At 37.5% G+C, this 18,936-nt stretch overlaps 1 protein-coding gene across 2 annotated transcripts in view; it reads right to left on the bottom strand.

Annotated features, from left to right (window-relative positions):
• LIN28B (lin-28 homolog B) overlaps window positions 1-18,936 on the bottom strand; it is an 85,586-nt gene that overhangs the window by 13,363 nt on the left and 53,287 nt on the right. For both annotated transcript variants that reach the window (XM_070419297.1, XM_070419298.1), the window contains one exon: window positions 13,851-14,035. In XM_070419297.1, coding sequence (XP_070275398.1) covers window positions 13,851-14,035 — 185 coding nt within the window. The remainder of the gene's footprint in view (window positions 1-13,850; window positions 14,036-18,936) is intronic.

Here is an 18,936-nt window from a genome sequence, read left to right on the forward strand (position 1 = left end):
ATTGATCGTTTTAATCAATGTCTAAAAATGAAAATGTTTTGCTATCATAGGCTAAAGAAATGACTACTCTCTCCTCAACAAAATTATGAGCCATGAAAGTTTTCAAAGTACTGCATCTTGAGGACAAAAGCGCAACAGGAAGAATCAGAGGTAATAAAAAGCTGGAACCTCTGAGAAATGTATTTGAAATCTGGATCAATATTTTCAAGATGGGTATGTTTCAGACTCATCCATGAGCAATTACTTACATTCAAATGATATTGCCTATGTCGGATATGTATATCTTTATACCAGATATACATGTCCAAAATATGGAATAAATTTTGGGTTCATTACATTTAAAGTCTTATGACTTTCCAACACAGGTGTTTTTCACCATCCCTTTGCTTATATATTTGTAATTATCTGAAAAACAACTTAAAATATATTTTAAAAGGGTCCATTGAACTCAGATGATAAATGATGGTGACTATTCTTCCTGGCATATCGGTGGTTAAAAAAATGTAGAATTTGATAAAAGGTGTAAGAGATAGAAAGTGTTATATCTTTAAGAGAATATATAGTCACAATTATTGGGAGCAACAGGAATGGTTTTGTAAAGGAGTTGGCCTGGCTACAACAAGCTAGTTAAAAGCTATGAAAAATGAGTTCAGGTTTATATAAATGGAATAGAAAACATGCCAGATGAATTTACGACATAAAAAAGAAGACAGAAGTGGAAAACGAAGGTCATGTTTAGACAAGCAAGTTAGCTAGCTTAGGGGAAAAAAAAACAGAAACCAAGATTATTAAGCAGTATATTAAACTTTTTATAATTTAATATCTTAAAAATCTTTCATCTTGCCCTGACCGGTTTGGCTCAGTGGATAGAGCGTCGGCCTGCAGATTGAAGGGTCCCAGGTTCGATTCCAGTCAAGGGCATGTACCTTAGTTGCGGGCACATCCCCAGTTGGGGGTGTGCAGGAGGCAGCTGATCAATGTTTCTCTCATCGATGTGTCTAACTTTCTATCCCTCTCCCTTCCTCTCTGTAAAAAAAATCAATAAAATATACTTTTTAAAAAATCTTTCATCTTACAGAAAAAATTGAGTTTCGAAATTGATATATACATTGTTCATGACCACAAATCTATGACTGAAAGCTCTTCTCCTAAGCAAAAGCTACCAAACTCCACTCAATTTCCCATTATCTGAGTTACCTTTTGACAAGTCTTTTTTATTCAATTTTAATATCACTATAAGGAGTTTTCAAAGAAGTAGTAATGAGAACTGAAACTTAACGGTTGGTTCATGTGCATTTTTTGAGATACTGCTAGTCTGAAATTTGTGGAGAAGCTAAGGTTGCAATCACAGAGGAGACACCGTGGAAAGGAGAGATGGTAGTTAAGCCATAGGGCAGATTCAACTAGAAAACATGATGAGTGAGAGGAGAACTGCAGATAAAGTTTGCAGAAGTACTTCTTTTTAATAAGTTCCAGGTGAAGGAACCAGTTAGAAGTCTAAGAAAGAGCAGTCACAGAAATAGGCAGGAGGGCAAGAAAAGAGGCATTTCTCTAGTTTAAAAACAACTTTTGTAATGGGAAAATTGGCCAACAGCAATCAAATAAGATGATTACAAACTAGGCTGACAGATTTAGCAAGCAGGAGGTAGTAAGAAGTCTCAGGTAGAACATACACACAATACAGAAGAATTAAGGAACTAAAGTGAGGTGCAGTGTCAAGTATCAAACAACTTCCTCCAAGTCAAACATGCATATCTTAGGAAATGGGTCTGCCAAGTGGATTCACTTTGTCAGAGTGGAGAAGCCCTATCCAAAACTGCATACTACGTATTTTTTTGAAAATCAGCCAAGTCCAAAAGAAAAACAGACAGAAGCCTGAACAGGAAATTCACAAAAAGAGAAAGAAAAATGACACAAATACTTTAAATATTCACATTAGCAAAAATTAAAAACAAAACAAAACACACAAACTTTAAAAATCAACGATACAAAAAAATATCAATGAATTAATTATATTATCTTCAAATTAGCATATAAAAATACTCTAAACCATACCATTGAAAACAACTAAAATTACTTAAGAAACTATTTTTTAAAAATCTTTCGAAATTGTATCTTTAATTAGGCCAGAAAATAAGGAATGCTTAGAAGTGAAAAATAAAGTAAAAGCAGAAAACTAGGGTGGTAAGAATGGCGCACCAAAACAAACCCTCCCATGCAGGTACCTATAGATACCTGTTACTTTAAGGTTTGACCTTGTAAGGGGAACGATGGAGCAGAGGGGTTGGGAAACAAAGCCTAAAACCTGTCTGGAAGTTGAGAGTCTAAAAGAGATCTTGCCCATACAACTAGAACACCCTCTCCCCAAACTGCACCCAAAATATAAAGATAAATGAAAAAGAAACTTGTCCTGAAGAAAAGGATGGCAGCAACATTTCTCTACACTCAACATGGGAGGAAGAGAAAACAAATCTCCCCTTAGGCTGATGACCACAACCCAGACTGTGTGTGGTGTTGCAGCTTAAGTGGGGATATGGCATGAGCTGAGAATTGATCATTAATGGTTCCCCATTTGGTACAAGTGCCTCCAGGCACATAACAAAGCAAACACACACAAAAAGTCCCGGAAAAAACGGCACCTTTCAAGCCGGAGTCCAAGAATCCCCATAGATAAAATTTAAAAAAGACCTGGCCAGTGTGAGGTCCCTGAGGAAGACAGAGTTCTGCCTCTAGAATGCCTTTGGATTTGAAATGCAGCATCAACTCTTTCCTGGGTCTCCAGCCTATTTGAGAATTGACTACAAATTTTAGATCTTCCTCCAGACTGCCATCATTCAAGCTGAGCCTAAAGGCAACATCAACCCTTCTCTGGGTTTCCAATCTGCTGGCCCTGCAAATTTTAAACTTTCCAGACCCCACAATCACATGAAACTATACACATGCCTAGAAATAGAAAAAGTAAGTAATTGAAACTAAAAGCTCAATCGATGACTTAAAAAGCAACCGGAAAGGACTCAAGAGTAGAAATAATTCTAAAAATATTTATCAATTATTATACCATGGGTAACAAACAAAGGCAGAAACACAATGGAATAACTTGCCAAATAAAAGAGCAATGAAATTGGATATGCCAACCATTACCACGGATGGGGCAAAATTAATTATTAGGTGAAAATATTTTATAACTTAAAAAACAAATGCACTTAAAATTTATTAAAATCAATAGTCATCAGTAAGGTGGCTGATTACAAAATTACACAAAATCAACCCTATTTAGGAAAAAAATATTATAAATATAAAAGAAGAAACACACTACACCAAGGATGGACTTTATGTGTGTGTTTAGATTTACTAAACGTTTATTTTATGCTAACAGTGTGTAGTTTTCATTTTCTCCATTTAGGTTCCACGTATCTCTTATTAAGCTTTATCCCCAAGTGTTTTATTTTTATTTTCCCTTTGGTAAATGGAATATATCTTCAGTGAGCAGGAAAGATACAGATAGGTTTTTTTCCCAGCCATCCATCCTCCTTCTGCCTATCTCCCCTAGCAGGAGGGTCATGGTTTGATAGTTTGTTTACTGCCAGCTCAAAAGGGCAGAAACCATACATTCCAGAGCTCAGATATCTGCCTCTGCTCAAGAAATGCTTGAAGCCAGCTCTATTCTCTTGTTAAGGGAAGAAAAACCACAATTGGAGATTTTAAAAACATACACACACAAAAACAGTAACTCTTAGGGACAATGTAACCTAGGGAAGAAAGATGCACTTTTAGAAAATGGGGACAGGCCCTCTGGAACTAAAAACAGTTTCAAATTTTAAAACTGAATCGAAAAAGAAAAAAAAAGTAAGAAGAGATAGCCACACCTGAGAACGCAATATTTTGTAAGTTTAAGTAGAACAATCTTATAACAAAAAGCAAGACAGGAGATTGGAAATGCTGAGAGAAAGGTATGAAACTTTGAAGACCAATTTAGGAGCGCTATCAGTTGACTAACAGGAGTTCCAGAAGGAGAAAAGGAAATAAGTAAGGTAAACAAATAACAAAAGAAAATTTCTAAACACATAAAGAAATGAATATTTACAAGAAGTGACATTGTTCTGCAACAAGACTTTTTCAATGAAGGAAGTGACTTGTTGATTTACGTGATCGCACAAGCTCCCTGTGTTGTTGGAAAACGGAAACAAACAGTTTGCAGACTGGCTACTTTAAATAGCACTGTTTCATGGACATCAGTTGGTTTTGCCTAACTTCATCCAGTATCTCTTTTCATAATAGCACCTTGATTTTCTTTTGGGAGAGGCTTCCTTCCCCTATTTTAATCCTTGTGGTTTGGATAGGGCTCACCTCACTCCTCAGCTCAAGGGGTGGGTAAATGACGCAAGTCTATGGAATCAGTGTCACACTATGTTAGATCAAGAAAAGCAATCTAAGCTTTTGTCAGAACTGCTGGCAATTCTAGCCTTCCTGGCACTTGAATTGAGTATTCAAGCCCAGATGTATCTGAAATGGTTCTAATTCCTGGAGTTATAAGTTACATGAGTCAATAAATTTCATTTTTCCCCTTCTTGTGTAATAGTTCTCAGACTTCAGGGTGCATCAATATATTACCTGGAGAGTATGTTAAAAGCAACAACAACAAAACAAAACAAAACAGCAGACTGCTGCAATCCATACCCTGGGATAAGTCTGGATGAAGCCTCAGAATTTTTCTTTCTAAAAAGATCCCAAGTGATGCTGGTTTAGTGACTACACTTGAGAATAAACTGCCTTAAGCCATTGTAAATTGGTTCATATTACTTATACCTGAAAGACTAGTGACTCCTATATCTCCAATTATGTGAAATAACCCTTGAAGCAAATTGAAAATAAAAATTTTGTTATCTAAGAAATAATGAAAATAATTAGAAATTCATACCAAACAATTAAGCCTTTCTTAAAATAATATCTATGATCTGAAATCCTTATCTATACTAATAAAAGAGTAATATGCTAATTAGACCAGACATCCTTCTGGACAAAGCCATGGTGGCAGGGCCAAGGCAGAGGCAGTTAGGGGCCATCAGGCCGGCAGGGGAGAGCAGTTAGGGCGATCAGGCCAGCAGGGGAGAGCAGTTAGGGTGATCAGACTGGCAGGCAGAGTGGTTAGGACAGGCAGGCAGGTGAGCAGTTAGAAGCCAGCCATCCAGGATTGCAAGAGGGATGTCCAACTGCCGGTTTATCTACACTAATAAAAGAGAAACATGGTAATTGGCGTACGACCGCTACCCTTTTCATTGGCTAATCAGTGAGTATATGCAAATTAACTGTCAGCCAAGATGGCGGCCGGCAGCCAGGCAGCTGGAAGCGAACATGAGGCTTGCTTGCTGCAGACTCCAACTGTTCCCCGCCTCACTAGCCGGCCTCTGAGCTACAACTCTAAGAAACTATGTACTATGTTGCAAATAAGAAGATAAACAAAACACCAGAAACTGGCTTTCAGTCAGCCGGGCTTTAGCAACATTGTATCGATGTTTTTAGAGGCGAGGCCTCAGAGCTAAAGCTGGCCCAGAATAAAAAAAAAAAAAAGAAAACAAGGAGCGGTTGGAAGCTTCAGTCACTCGCTTCGGGAAAACAGCCCTCAGCCCCTCAGCTAGACTGGCCAGGCACCCCAGTGGGGACCCCCACCCTGATCCAGGACACCCTTCAGGGCAAACCAGCCAGCCCCCACCCATGCACCAGGACTCTATCCTATATAGTAAAAGGGTAATATGCCTCCCGGCACCGGGATCAGCGTGACAGGGGGCAGCGCTCAAACCCCCTGATAGCCCTGCGGCTCTGTGTGTGACAGGGGGCGGGGCCACAACCTCCCTATCCACCCTGCTCTGTTCATGACAGGGGAAGGCACCCCAACCCCCTGATCAGCCCTGCTCTGTGCCTGATAGGGGGGAGCTCCACAATCCCCTGATCACCCTGCGACTCTGTGTTTGACAGGGTGCGGTGCACCAACCCCCTGATCAGCCCTGCTCTGTGTGAGACAGGGTGTGGCGCCCCAACCCCCCCTCCCCTCCCGCAACGGGCCCTGCTCTGTGTGTGACAGGGTAGAGCCATAACCTCTCCATCGGCCCTGCCCCGAGTGTGACAGTGGTGGCGCCCCAACCCCCTGATCGGCCCTGCTCTGTGGGTGATAGAGGGTGGCACCCCAATCCCCCTCCACGGGCCTTGCTCTGTGTGTGACAGGGTAGAGCCATAACCTCCCCATTGGCCCTGCCCTGAGTATGACAGGGTGCAGCGCCGCAACCCCCTGATCCGCCCTGCTCTGTGCGTGACAGGGGGGAGCTCCTCAACCCCCTGATCGACCCTGCTCTGTGTGTGACAGGGTATGGAGCCCCAACCCCCCTGATGGGCCCTGCTCTGTGCGTGACAGGGGGCAGCGCCCCAACCCCCTGATGGGCCCTGCTCTGTGCGTGACAGGGGGTGGCGCCGCAACCTCCCCATCAACCCTGCCTTGAGTGTGACAGGGGGCGGTGCCCCAACCCCCCAATCGGCCCTACCCTGAGCGTGACTGAGGGTGGCATCGCAACCTCCCTATCCGCCCTGCTCTGTGCATGACGGGGCGGCGCCCCAACTCCCCAATTGGCCCTGCTCTGAGCCTGACCAGGGGCTGCACTTAGGGATTGGGCCTGCCCTCTGCCCCCCGGGAGCAGGCCTAAGCCAGCAGGTCATTATCTCCCGAGGGGTCCCAGACTGCGAGAGGGCACAGGATGGACTGAGGGACCCCCCTCTCCCTCCCGAGTGCACAAAGTTTTGTGCACCGGGCCTCTAGTCTATACTAATAAAAGGGTAATATGCTAATTAGACTGGACTTCTTCTGGATGTCCTCGACAAAGCCATAGTGGTGGGGGCTGAAGCAGAGGCAGTTAGGAGCCATCAGGCCAGCATGGGAGAGCAGTTATGGAGATCAGGCGGGCAGGGGAGAGTAGTTAGGGTGATCAGGCTGGCAAGGGAGAGCACTTAGGGGGATCAGGCAGGCAGGCAGAGTGGTTAGGGCAGGCAGGCAGGTGAGTGGTTAGGAGCTAGCTGTCCCAGTTTGAGAGAGGAATGTCTGACTGCCGGTTTAGGCCCAATCCCGCCCCTGCGGACATCCCCCGAGGGGTCCTGGATTGAAGGGGTGCAAGCTGGGCTGAGGGACCCCTCCCCCATGCACGAATTTTGTGCACCGGGCCTCTAGTCTATATATATAAAAGCCTAAGAGACCAAACGACTGATCGCTATGACGTGCACTGACCACCAGGGAACAGATGCTCAATGCACAGGATTGGGCTCCCTCCTGTCTGGATCAGGCCTGTGGGGATCAGCCCAAAACTGGCTATCTAACATCCGTAGAGGGGTCCCAGATTGCAAGAGGGCACAGGCCAGATCGAGGGATCTCACCGGTGCACGAATCTGTGCACCAGGCCTCTAGTTATTTATAAAAATAAAGACTGATAATTAATTATTCAATTTAAAAATTGGATGGTACCTCTAAAGGCTAAGTAACATCTTTCTTTTTTTAAAAAAATATTTTTATTGATTTCAGAGAGGAAGGGAGAGGGAGAAGGAGAAAGAATCTTTGACCAGCTGCCTCCTGCAGGCCCCGCACTGGGGATTGAGCCCACAACCCAGGCATGTGCCCTGACCAGGAATCGAACCAGGACCTCCTGGATCCTAGGTTGATGCTCAACCAATAAGACAGATGATCACAAGTCCATTTTTTCCCTTTACAAAATATTTTCTAAATTTAAAATCTGTTGTCTGATTATATCCAAAGCACCTACATTTAAAAACAGTCCTTCATTATATGAAAATACATGTTAATAATATCATTTTATAGGGAAACTTGTTGATTATGAATCTGATTTTACAAAAATGAGGTCTGCTTTTATTAAATTACTACTTTGTATGATAAGTGCAGATTGTAATTTATATATTATTATATATATTATAAATTATAATGTAAATAAGGCAATCCTATTTACACCAATAAAAAATCTTTTTATGAGAATAATTCAAGTCCTAGTTCATAATCTGTTTATTTTTAACCAAATTTCAAAATTTTAAAATTTCAGTGTAAATTTACAAGAATCACTACACAGGCTCTTCAGATTCATCAGAACAGAACTGACTTGTGCTTCTTAATTAATGAAGAATAAAAAAGGTTAGCCAGAGGATGCTAACAACTTTGTAATTCCTTGGATTATTACTTGGGCTTGGGGTACAGGACTCATATTTTAGTGGAGGGATTTAGCAGTATAAATATGGAAATTTTCTCTTGATTATTTTTCATTTTGATTAGCCCTTATTCTATTCACACAGGAACAGATTGGACATTACAGCAGATATAAACATGAGAATTTGTTTTTAGAGTTTTAAAGTGACACTCCAAACAATGTCAGATGCTCATTAAAATACATATATATGCATACATATATATATATACTTAATATTAAAGGATAAATTAATTTCCTTTTTTGAAAGCAACTCAAAAATTTTAAATATTACCCAATTCTCACAATCCTTTGTATGGAAACCATCCAATAAATATTTGATCTCAATTTCACCAAGACCAGAGTCTAAAGGAAGAAAACTATGTAAAGTTTCTTTTAAACATTCAATTTCTACTTGAAATATTAGAGATTTTTTCTGAGTTTCTGCAGGCATTACCTTACTATTTATTATGCTTAGAATAAAACAGCAATCAGAAAATCAACCTAAAATTGTGATTATTTGCCACTTGGCTTCTGACTACTCCCATCAGGCACCTTGGGAGACCTAGGCATTGCCCAGTGAAGCTCGGCCCCACACAATGTCTTGCAGAGAGAGGGTGATGAGAATGGCACATTGTCTGCCGGTCTGAACAGAGGTCACAGCAGGGAGAGCATCTGCTAAGATAATGTGAATGAAGGAAACAACTATAATTGCCTCATTAGGAGATCTCTGGCCAAATAATCACAAGAAGAAAGGACTTAGAAAACCACCCTAAAATTAACTCTATAATAAGGTAAATGTGAGACAGAGTAAAAAATGTAGAAGAATTAAGGAGACTTGGGTATTCTATTGGTTTTACTATTTTCCTTAGTCACCTTATGGATGAATGGAAAGTTGGATGCAACAGTTCAGTTATTCAGCTCCAGGCCTTGCCAGTCATTAGTAGGAAGCAGAAGATGCAAATTCACAGCTGTCCAGGATACAAACAAATGTAAAATAAAGGGTGCTGGGGAATTGCTTACAAGGGACGGAAAATAGAAACTAAAAAGGGATATCTACTGGTCTATATTGTGAAATTACAATGAAAAGCATATAATCAAAGGCATGGGGAACAGTTTAAGAGGGAAAGAAGTAAAATTAAAAGAGCAAAGTATCAGAAAAACAAAAGAGAAAAAAGAACAAACTGTCCCTGCCTGATCAATTTACTTTCTTCTATTTTCTACCTCTAACTTTTGAAGTCAGACTTTCCTTAAAAGTCAACAGCATAGAATTACAACTAAATCCTGAGTCACCTGAAATTATCAGCTGATATAGGTGTATGTGTTTTATTCAACATTGTTGATAAATTAAAATTTCATACCAAAAGCTAAGGTAAATGTTTTCCTAATTTAAATTTAAATTAAGTACCCAAACTAGTCCCAAGACTGAAATGTATTGACACTGTGACAAATTATTTTTGCATTTCCTAATATTTTGAAGTTAAACTTTATTAACTTAATTCATATTATACAGTCAAAACATATTATTATATAAATAGGTTCTTGAAGTGAATTATAATTACTAAATTTTTTTGATTCCAACAAACACAGTAAAATTAGCTTGTTATACCCATAAGCCAGGTTTAAAATAAGCAAACTATTTGATGACTTTGATGTTTTGCACCCAAAATGTGCTGGCTAATTTTTCCATTCCATTTACCATTCCGGTCTTTAAACTGCCTTAATCTCCTGCCCTCAGATGTTGACCTTGTAAGAATAGGGGTCATAGGTCAGAATAGACAGACCTCAAAGGATCTGGACTATCAATTCATGCCTGAGAGATTTCTCTTCCACAATAGGAACCTACGAAACAGCAAATTCCTAAATCTAATCACACAAGTATCAGGGTGAAACTGTTATTTATTGGAATTTGTTGATTTACATTTTTAAATATCTCTAGCACTTAAAGAGCATTTTTCTTTTTCTTTTGGGAGCAGGTTCTCACATATAATAAATATGAAAATAAAATAATTGAAAGAACTTTTCATGTAAAACAGATATCCTTAATATCATTGTATCATACACCTAAGTATAGATTTATTACTTTAAGGCATTCTATGTAGATTTTAAATATCCTGAATTCCTAGCCATAAAGAACCTGAGAAAAACCACAGAGATAATGTCTAAAAGTGGTTACCCTGCTGTAGAGGTGTGGGTGAGAGTGTGTGTGTGTCGGGGGACGGGGGGACGGGGGTGTTAGAGAAGGGTTACCGCAAGTTTTAAGCATATTTAAGGTAAATGAGGACATTCAAAGAATATTTTTAAATAAACAAATCAAAATATACAGTCCTTCAATAAAGAACAATATCTTATGGCTTCCAAACCTTTTTGCAAATTAAAAGAATTTGAAACACAAAATTATTGTCCTGTAAAAGTAATCATACATCTTCACTTTTATTTTTATAAAGGGCAAGTTAGCTCCTCTGAGCTAAGAATAATATATATCTCCCACGTTCAAAGGCTGTTAAATCACGTTGTTTACCCATATCTTCAGAAAAAAATCACTTCTACTGTCATGGTAAACAACCTGCTTCCCTATTTATAATGGTCTGGCCCTCTAGCAACTTCAGTGCGAAATTATAGCTAATTTGTCTACAAACATCAGGTGGTCATAATAATCTGGCCACTCAGTGTATATATGTAATGAGTTTCTGTTCATGTTCACCTTGGTCTTTCTGACCATAAACAGTAAATATAATATGTCATTCTCATATCATTTTAATAGTGGACTAAAAGGAATGCTACATTTCATAATCAATTTTAAGTCTAAAGGAACAGCATCTTAAAAATGCTCAATGAACAAGACTTTCTAATATGATCAAATGAAACTTATTTCTTATACTTATAAGCCAAAAACATTACTACTGAACTATATAACAATTACCCTTCTTTCTAAAAAGAATAATACATTAAAATTCCAACTCATGTAGAAAATGAAAAAGCTTACTCATGTGCTAATGCAGTGATGCAAATAAAATATTGCCTGAAATGGAATGAAAGCAGTAGAACAACATTCAAGTCAAGATTGTTGAAAAGAAACTTGCATTATAAATAGCACTTCTTGGACTATTTGGGTCAAAAGATGTGGAAGGTTAAAGAGAACAAAGAAGATAGTCACTACCCAAGAAAAAAATTAGAATAAAAAAGGAGGTAAAAAAAGAAACCTTAAACAATTAAAAAATATGAAGCTACATGTATATACCCAATATATACATCTCACATGTATGCATGCACTTCAACTGATTTTAAAAAGTATATGTGTTTCTATTCTTTAATTATTAAGAATTAAAATAATTTAACCTACATAGAAAGATTTCCAAATGAGTTATTTTAGTATACATGCTGTTTATAAATATAACATATTTGTTAATATAAACTGAAATTTTATTATATAAAATATTTAATTATATGTTATAGGCTGACATGATTATTTCATGTAAATACTAAATATCAACAGTGCCAAACACATAAATAATCATTCTTCCCCAATAATTTCTTCCTGTTAAAAAATACTTCTTTTTCTCATAGTAAATTGTGGTTTATTAAAGAATAAAATCATAGTGTAGGCCAGTTTGCAAGAAGAAATATAGAGTTTAAAAATATTTTTTCTTTACAACCTTCATTTTACTATAAAGAGAGCTTTGTAAGGGTTAGTCAATCTCTACTCTTTGTTAATGAGCATAAGAAAAACTAAACAGCAAAAATAAATCTAAAATTATTTCATTTGAAACTTTAAGAAAACATTTTAAATGTGGAGGATTTAAAATAAAACAAGATAACACTGCTGCTGGGTAAATGGACACTAGTAACTGAACACTAAATTAAGAACAATTTTAAGATAGAATGAAAAAATAACCCCACTTACTTTTGTAACTAGTCTACTCAAATTTAAGGCAAAAATCTTTAAAATTATTTTGTTTCTTGCCACAAAGACATAAATCTTCACAAAATGTGTTTTTATCATATATGTATTAGAATTGAATATATGTATTAGAATTGAACAAATTATATATATGTAACAAATTTGATATATATAATATAGATTAGAATTGAACAAGTAAGTTCTTTTGAGTGATGGAACCAAATTTTGAATTTGTTAAATGTTTTAATTGCCTGTAATAAAAACTTTAAGATTTAATATTTTAACCTGAAATGACAGAAAGTAGATTAAACTTTCTAATTTAAAAACATTTCAAGAGAAAAGGTATTTTTTCAACAGATAGCACTTGAACCATTCATATTATTCATATTAAAAAAACACCTCAACCTAACCCAAACACCTTATATGCAAAAGTATATTCTAGAAAGATTATGGATGTAAATGTAAAATGTAAAACTATAAAGCTACAAGAAGAAAACATGGGTGAAGAATCTCTGTGATCTAGGGTTAAGCAAAGATTTCTTAAATAAGACATCACATAAATATAACATAAAAGACTGATAAATGTCTTTATCAAAATTTAAAACTTTTCCTCTGTGAGAGATGTTTAAGAGATTGGAAAGACAATCCACAAATTTAGAAAAAAGATTTTCAAACCATATGTCTGAGAAAGAACTTTTATTTACAATTATATAAAGAGCTCTCAAAATGCAATAAGAAAACACACAATCCAGTAATAGGCAAAAGGTATAAACCAAAGCAAATAAAAGGATGACACAAAAGCAAAAAAGAAGCTCAATATCAATAGCCATTAGGGAAATGAAAATTAAATCCATGATGACATATCTACCTACTAGAATAGTTAAAATAAAAAATACTCTCAATACCAAATGCTGGCAAAGATGCAGAGCAGTTGGAACTCTCATATATTGTTGGTGGGGCTTCAAAACAGTATAATCACTCTGGAAAAAATGCTGGCAGCTTCTTATAAAATTAAATATATAGCTATGACCATATTATCCATCAATCCTATTCTGAGATAAATGAAAAACTTATGTTTCTTGAACAGTGGTACCCAAATGTTTGTAGCGACTCTATTTATGATTGCCAAACTGGAAATGCCCCAATACTAATTCACACTGTGGGAAGCTAGGTAGGTGTTAATAATTGACATGAAATATTCTGTGACATATAGTTAAGTAAAAAACAAATGCAAGTTTCAAAAAATTGCATAATAATATAATTCTCATTTCAGTTTGTATTTGAAGTGATCTTTTCCCCTTAACTTCTTTTTTTTAATATTATTTGAATTTTCTATATATATGAGTTATCCATTAAAAACAGACAAAACAATTAGGTATATTTCCATTTGAAAAAACAAGTGAGATGCTGGGATGTACAGACAGGCATTTATTTCTGTTGAAAACTCCAACCTCATTTGTGGTCTCAGAACAGCCTAATGAAAATGGTGGCAGGGGACCGACTAGTCATTGCGCAATGCTGAGCCCTCAGTTCAGTATACTCTGCAGGTAGCTCAAACTGCAAGAGAGCCCATATTACTGAAAAATTCTATTCAGCTACATAGTGGTGGCATGTTATTTTTACTAGACTATATGAAGTCCAATAATATAAAAATATAAATAAATTTTCAAGTCTTTCCTAAATACAGTAAACTCACAAACTAACAAATTAAAATGATGACCTACCTATCTCCCTTTGGTCTTCTTTTTTGTAGTGTCTTCCCTTTGGGTCTTCTTTCACTTCCTAAACAGGGGCTCCCACCAGGTCCTGTTACCCGTATTGATTCAAGGCCTTTGGAAGATTTTTTAAATGTGAATTCCACTGGTTCTCCTTCTTTTAGGCTTCTAAATCCTTCCATGAATAATTTGCTCTGTAAAGAGCAGAGGAGGGAGGGGAAGAGAAAGAGAGATCATGATTATCAATGCTTTATAAATTATCTCTATAATTCTAAGATTAACATAGCAAAATATTCTTTGTTACTCATTACTAAGTATAAAGTCTTTTTTGTTTAAGTTCAGTGACGGTTATATGCCATTTTAAAGTTTCCTGTTGCAAGGCTGGCAGTGAGAGAATAAACTAATACCATTTTTTAAAGGCAATTTGGCAATACTTAGAAAAATTTAAATGTGTATATTCTTTGACCCAGCAATTCCACTTCAAGGACTCTCCTACAGACATACTCACACAAGGTTAAAAAAAAAAAAAGACCTATATCAAAATTTACCACAGCACTGTCTGGTAAGAAAATAACTACCCTAATATCCATCATTGGTAAATTGATTAAATAAATTACAGTAGAGCTATAGAATGTAGTGTCATTGAGCCATTTAAAGAAGATCTGAATGTATTAATGTAGGAAGATAAACATGCAACACTGTTGATATAAAAAATTAAGGTTAAATAAGAGTGTGTTTACCATCTATGTCAAGAAGTCTTTAAAAGTTACATGTTACATGTTTATGTATGTACTAGTAGAGATGGAATCTGGAACAACAAAGTCATTTTCCAGTCCTTTTCTGGGAAAGTGGGGAAGCTTTTCAATAATACACATGATTGTACTGTGTGAACTTTTTATAACTTAAAAGGAAATACATTTTTATAGCATGAAAGACAGTTGATTTCTTTTTTAAAAAAAAGGAAGAAAAGTTTTCTGATTACAAAAGTATAACCTTGATTACAAATGTGAACTGGCTCTTTGGATCTTACTCTTTTTGTCAAAGTAAATGTGCCAATTCAAAATATACTAAAAAAAAGTTTGAAAATCATTAGTTTATTTCTTCAAACCCCTTGTGTATATTTTACAGATCTAATTTGGAATGTCATGCAGTCTTAAAAGATTTTTTTCTGAATTTAGGGGCAAAAGGGTGCAAAACGAAATATGGTAGGAGACGTTGGTCCAAGTCCAGCTCTTTGGGTAAACAAGTGTGCAGCCATCAATGAGTCATTTTATCTCATTTCTATGTATCTGTAAATTTAAGGGATTTGAGTTTCCCCATATGTGTTCTGAGGAACAGTGGTTCCAAAACAGACTCCATGAAGAAAGGAGTTTGTGGTCAAATAAGTTTGTGAAACACTATACAATATATTGTTTCCCCTTAGTAATCGTACTAAAGTTTCTGCAATGCCCTCCCCTCTCCCCTACGCCGAAGTAAGAACCTTATCTAACTGTGTTTAACCTAGCAATTTCCCGACATAATTGATGCCAGAGCCCTTGCTTTGTAAGGGCAGATGACTAGCACACTTAGGGAAACACTGAACCAGAAAATCTCTACCCCTCGCAAGTCCATGATTCAAAAGGCAGTTCAATAATTACAAATAACCAAATGGATATATGGAACAAACAGAAACAATACTTCTTCAAAGTTCAACGCAAAAGGAGTGTATTCATTGTGAAAGTAATATGATACATGAAAACAGGGTTTTCAACTGTTTTTAGGTCACCTGATACTGCGAAACCCTTCGAGGGCAAGTCTGCGACTGGCAGCACCTTTTCTGCTGTCTGATGCGATGTAGAAATCAGAAAAACAAAACAAAACAAAACAAAATACAACTGCCTACACCCTTTAAAATAAAAACAATTATTATTTTTAAAGCTTTTTTTTTTAACAATCCCAAATCTTCTCGTTTCCCCTAAGTTTTCCCTCACGAATTATAAAGAGTTCTTTTGCTTTTATCCCCTTGCTTACTCCTCACTCAAGAAAGGACAAATTATTAAATCAGACGAAGTGGAGTATAGATGAACTACTGCAATGAAGAGAATGGACACAGGTTGTTCATATGTTTTGTTTCTACAGTAAAAATTCCATCACTTATTGGAACGGACATCACCCAGAACCACAGGAAGGCTGGCTGAAGAGAGACTCTACAACTAGAAGGAAAGAGAACAGCAAATCGAGGCTCAGAGGCGGCGCAGTGTGGAAAATACAAAGGTACCGAGGTGCGCGCGCAAAGCGGGCTGGTGGCTGAGGGCGCGGTTGTCGTTTTCTGTCAGGAGTGAGTCTCAGACTCTGGGCTCCAGATCCGGGCGAGTCTCTAGGGACCCAGACTCAAACGGGAGAAGCGGGATTACCCGGCATCAGTTGGAACCTGAGGGCAGCTTTCTCTCCGAGGTTTGCAGCGGCTGCTGGGGTTCTGAGAAGCAGAGCCTCTGGGAACGGGACTGAGAGCGGCCATAACTGCTCCCTCCGCCCGCCCTGTGGATCCCGCCCCGCCCAAACCCTGCGCACAGCCATTTGCCGATCGCCTCAGGCAAAGGCTGGATTAGCGCCTCCCCAGAAGGCAGACGTTTTCCGCACAGCTGATTCCTATAGCCAGTCGGCCTGAGGGTCAAATCCCTCTAGTGTTAACTACAACAATTAAGGCTTGGCTAGAACAAGACTGCGCACAGAGACCACAAGGGGGTGCACCAAGAAAGCATAAAAGATGCGGAGACAAAAAAACATGACAGAAATGGAGGATATGGAGCTAAGAATCGCAATTTTGAGGGCTTGCCATAAATTTGTGCAGAACCTCACGAAAACTAATGAGACCCTCGATGCTACGATAAAGAAATTAGAAAGTAAGCATACACGGACTGAAATAAAGAATATTATACCCAATAGCAGACCAGAGGAGTACAATAATCAAACCAAAGATTCGACAAAAAACACCCAATTGGAAAAGCAAAATGAAAAAAGAATCCGAAAGTGTGAAGATAGTGTAAGGAGCCTCTGGGACAGCTTTAAGCGGTCTAATATCAGAGTCATTGGAGTGCCAGAAGATGAGAGACAGCAAGATATTGAAAACCTATTTCAAGAAATAATGGCAGAAAACTTCCCCCACCTGGTGAAAGAAACGGACTTACAGGTCCAAGAAGCGCAGAGAACCCCAAACAAAAGGAATCCAAAGAGGACCACACCAAGACACATCATCATTAAAATGCCAAGAGCAAAAGACAAAGAGAAAATCTTAAAAGCAGCAAGAGAAAGAGGCTCAATTACCTACAAGGGAATACCCATACGACTGTCAGCTGATTTCTCAACAGAAACTTTGCAGGCCAGAAGGGAATGGCAAGAAATATTCAAAGTGCTGAATACCAAGAACCTACAACCAAGATTACTTTATCCAGCAAAGCTATCATTCAGAATTGAAGGTCAGATAAAGAGCTTCACAGATAAGGAAAAGCTAAAGGAGTTCATCACCGCCAAACCAGTATTATATGAAATGCTGAAAGGTATCCTTTAAGAAGAGGAAGAAGAAGAAAAAGGTAAAGATACAAATTATGAACAACAAACATGCATCTATCAACAAATGAATCTAAGAATCAAGTGAATAAATAACCTGATGTACAGAATGAACTGGTGATTATAATAGAATCAGGGACATAGAAAGGGAATAGACTGACTATTCTTGGGGGAAAAAGGGGTGTGGGAGATGCGGGAAGTGACTGGACAAAAATCATGCACCTATGGATGAACACAGTGGGTGGGGAGTGAGGGTGGAGGGTGGGGTGGGAGCTGGAAGGAGGGGAGTTATGGGGGGAAAAAAGAGGAACAAATGTAATAATCTGAACAATAAAGATTTAATTTAAAACAAACAAACAAAAAAAAAAAATTCCATCACTTATTTATTTACTTCTCATTTCTAGTGTCCATGGGCACTATCACCAATTTGATTTGATTTTACTTTCCATTATTACAATTTTTGACAGGTATCATTTATAAGTAAACTTATAATTGACCATTTAGATTGGGCCTTCCAAATCTAAACTTCCATCTCTTATGGATCACTAAGTTCTGTACATTATTCATGATATTATGAAAGAATAGTTCTTTAAATCCTATCATAAACTCAACCTGTAAATTACTGCATAAGGCAATTTAGATTTATAATACTTCACACAAAAATAAGAACATCCCTAAGAAACTACAATGGCATTGCAAGGAAAAGATGATTCACATAGAATAGTCTATCTTTGCTATTATATAAAAAAATGCTACTACATAGATGGGAAAGATTTGTTGAAATAGGGGGAGGAATTAGCTCATTGCTTCACAAAAATCAACTTCTCTCCTTGACTTGATAATTCTTTTTAAAAGTGCCTCCATTTTTCTAGTCACACTGGTTTCAATCCTTAGTTTTACCCAAATTATTTATTGAAACATGTACCATTCTATCTTCATAATTTCTTTCATCTGCACCAACCATTTCATTGGGTTACTAATGCTCTACTTCAGGTCCTAACTATCTCCTTCTTGGATAAGTATAACAGTTCCTTCATTAACATTTCAAGTCTCCCTATTCTAGTGTCTTCCACACCAGCATATTCTCTGAATTAATCTTACCCTGTTAGTTTCCTGTCTCAAAAATCTACAATACATCTCTTTAAGTTGTAGGTGAGACCATTCATAGTCTAAGGCAAATAATGTGAGGTCTTTCTCTAAAGAGACTGAAGGATATATCAGGGCAACTGGTGAAATATTGGATCCGACACACAAACCCCTATTCATTCTAACAATTAGGAGGCCACTGGTGCAAGAGCCAGCTCCCTACCCATTCAACCTTAAATCATCCCTATCCCTCATTCTTACCTCTCATTCATACATCTGAAGGGTCAACCAAGAATCACAAAACATGCAGCATAATGAAGAAAGGTCAAGATAAATGAGAGAACAAAAGAAAATTTATATACCATCCAATTAGTATCTCCACAGATATGAGACAATATGACATCAATAAAACAAGAACAAAAACAACTAGAGAATTTGAAAAATACTCCCGAAAAGTTAAAAA

This window comes from Myotis yumanensis, unplaced genomic scaffold (genome assembly GCF_028538775.1).
Source record: "Myotis yumanensis isolate MYYU_CA2020_CCGP unplaced genomic scaffold, mMyoYum1.0.hap1 SCAF_6, whole genome shotgun sequence".
NCBI classification, from domain to species: domain Eukaryota; kingdom Metazoa; phylum Chordata; class Mammalia; order Chiroptera; family Vespertilionidae; genus Myotis; species Myotis yumanensis.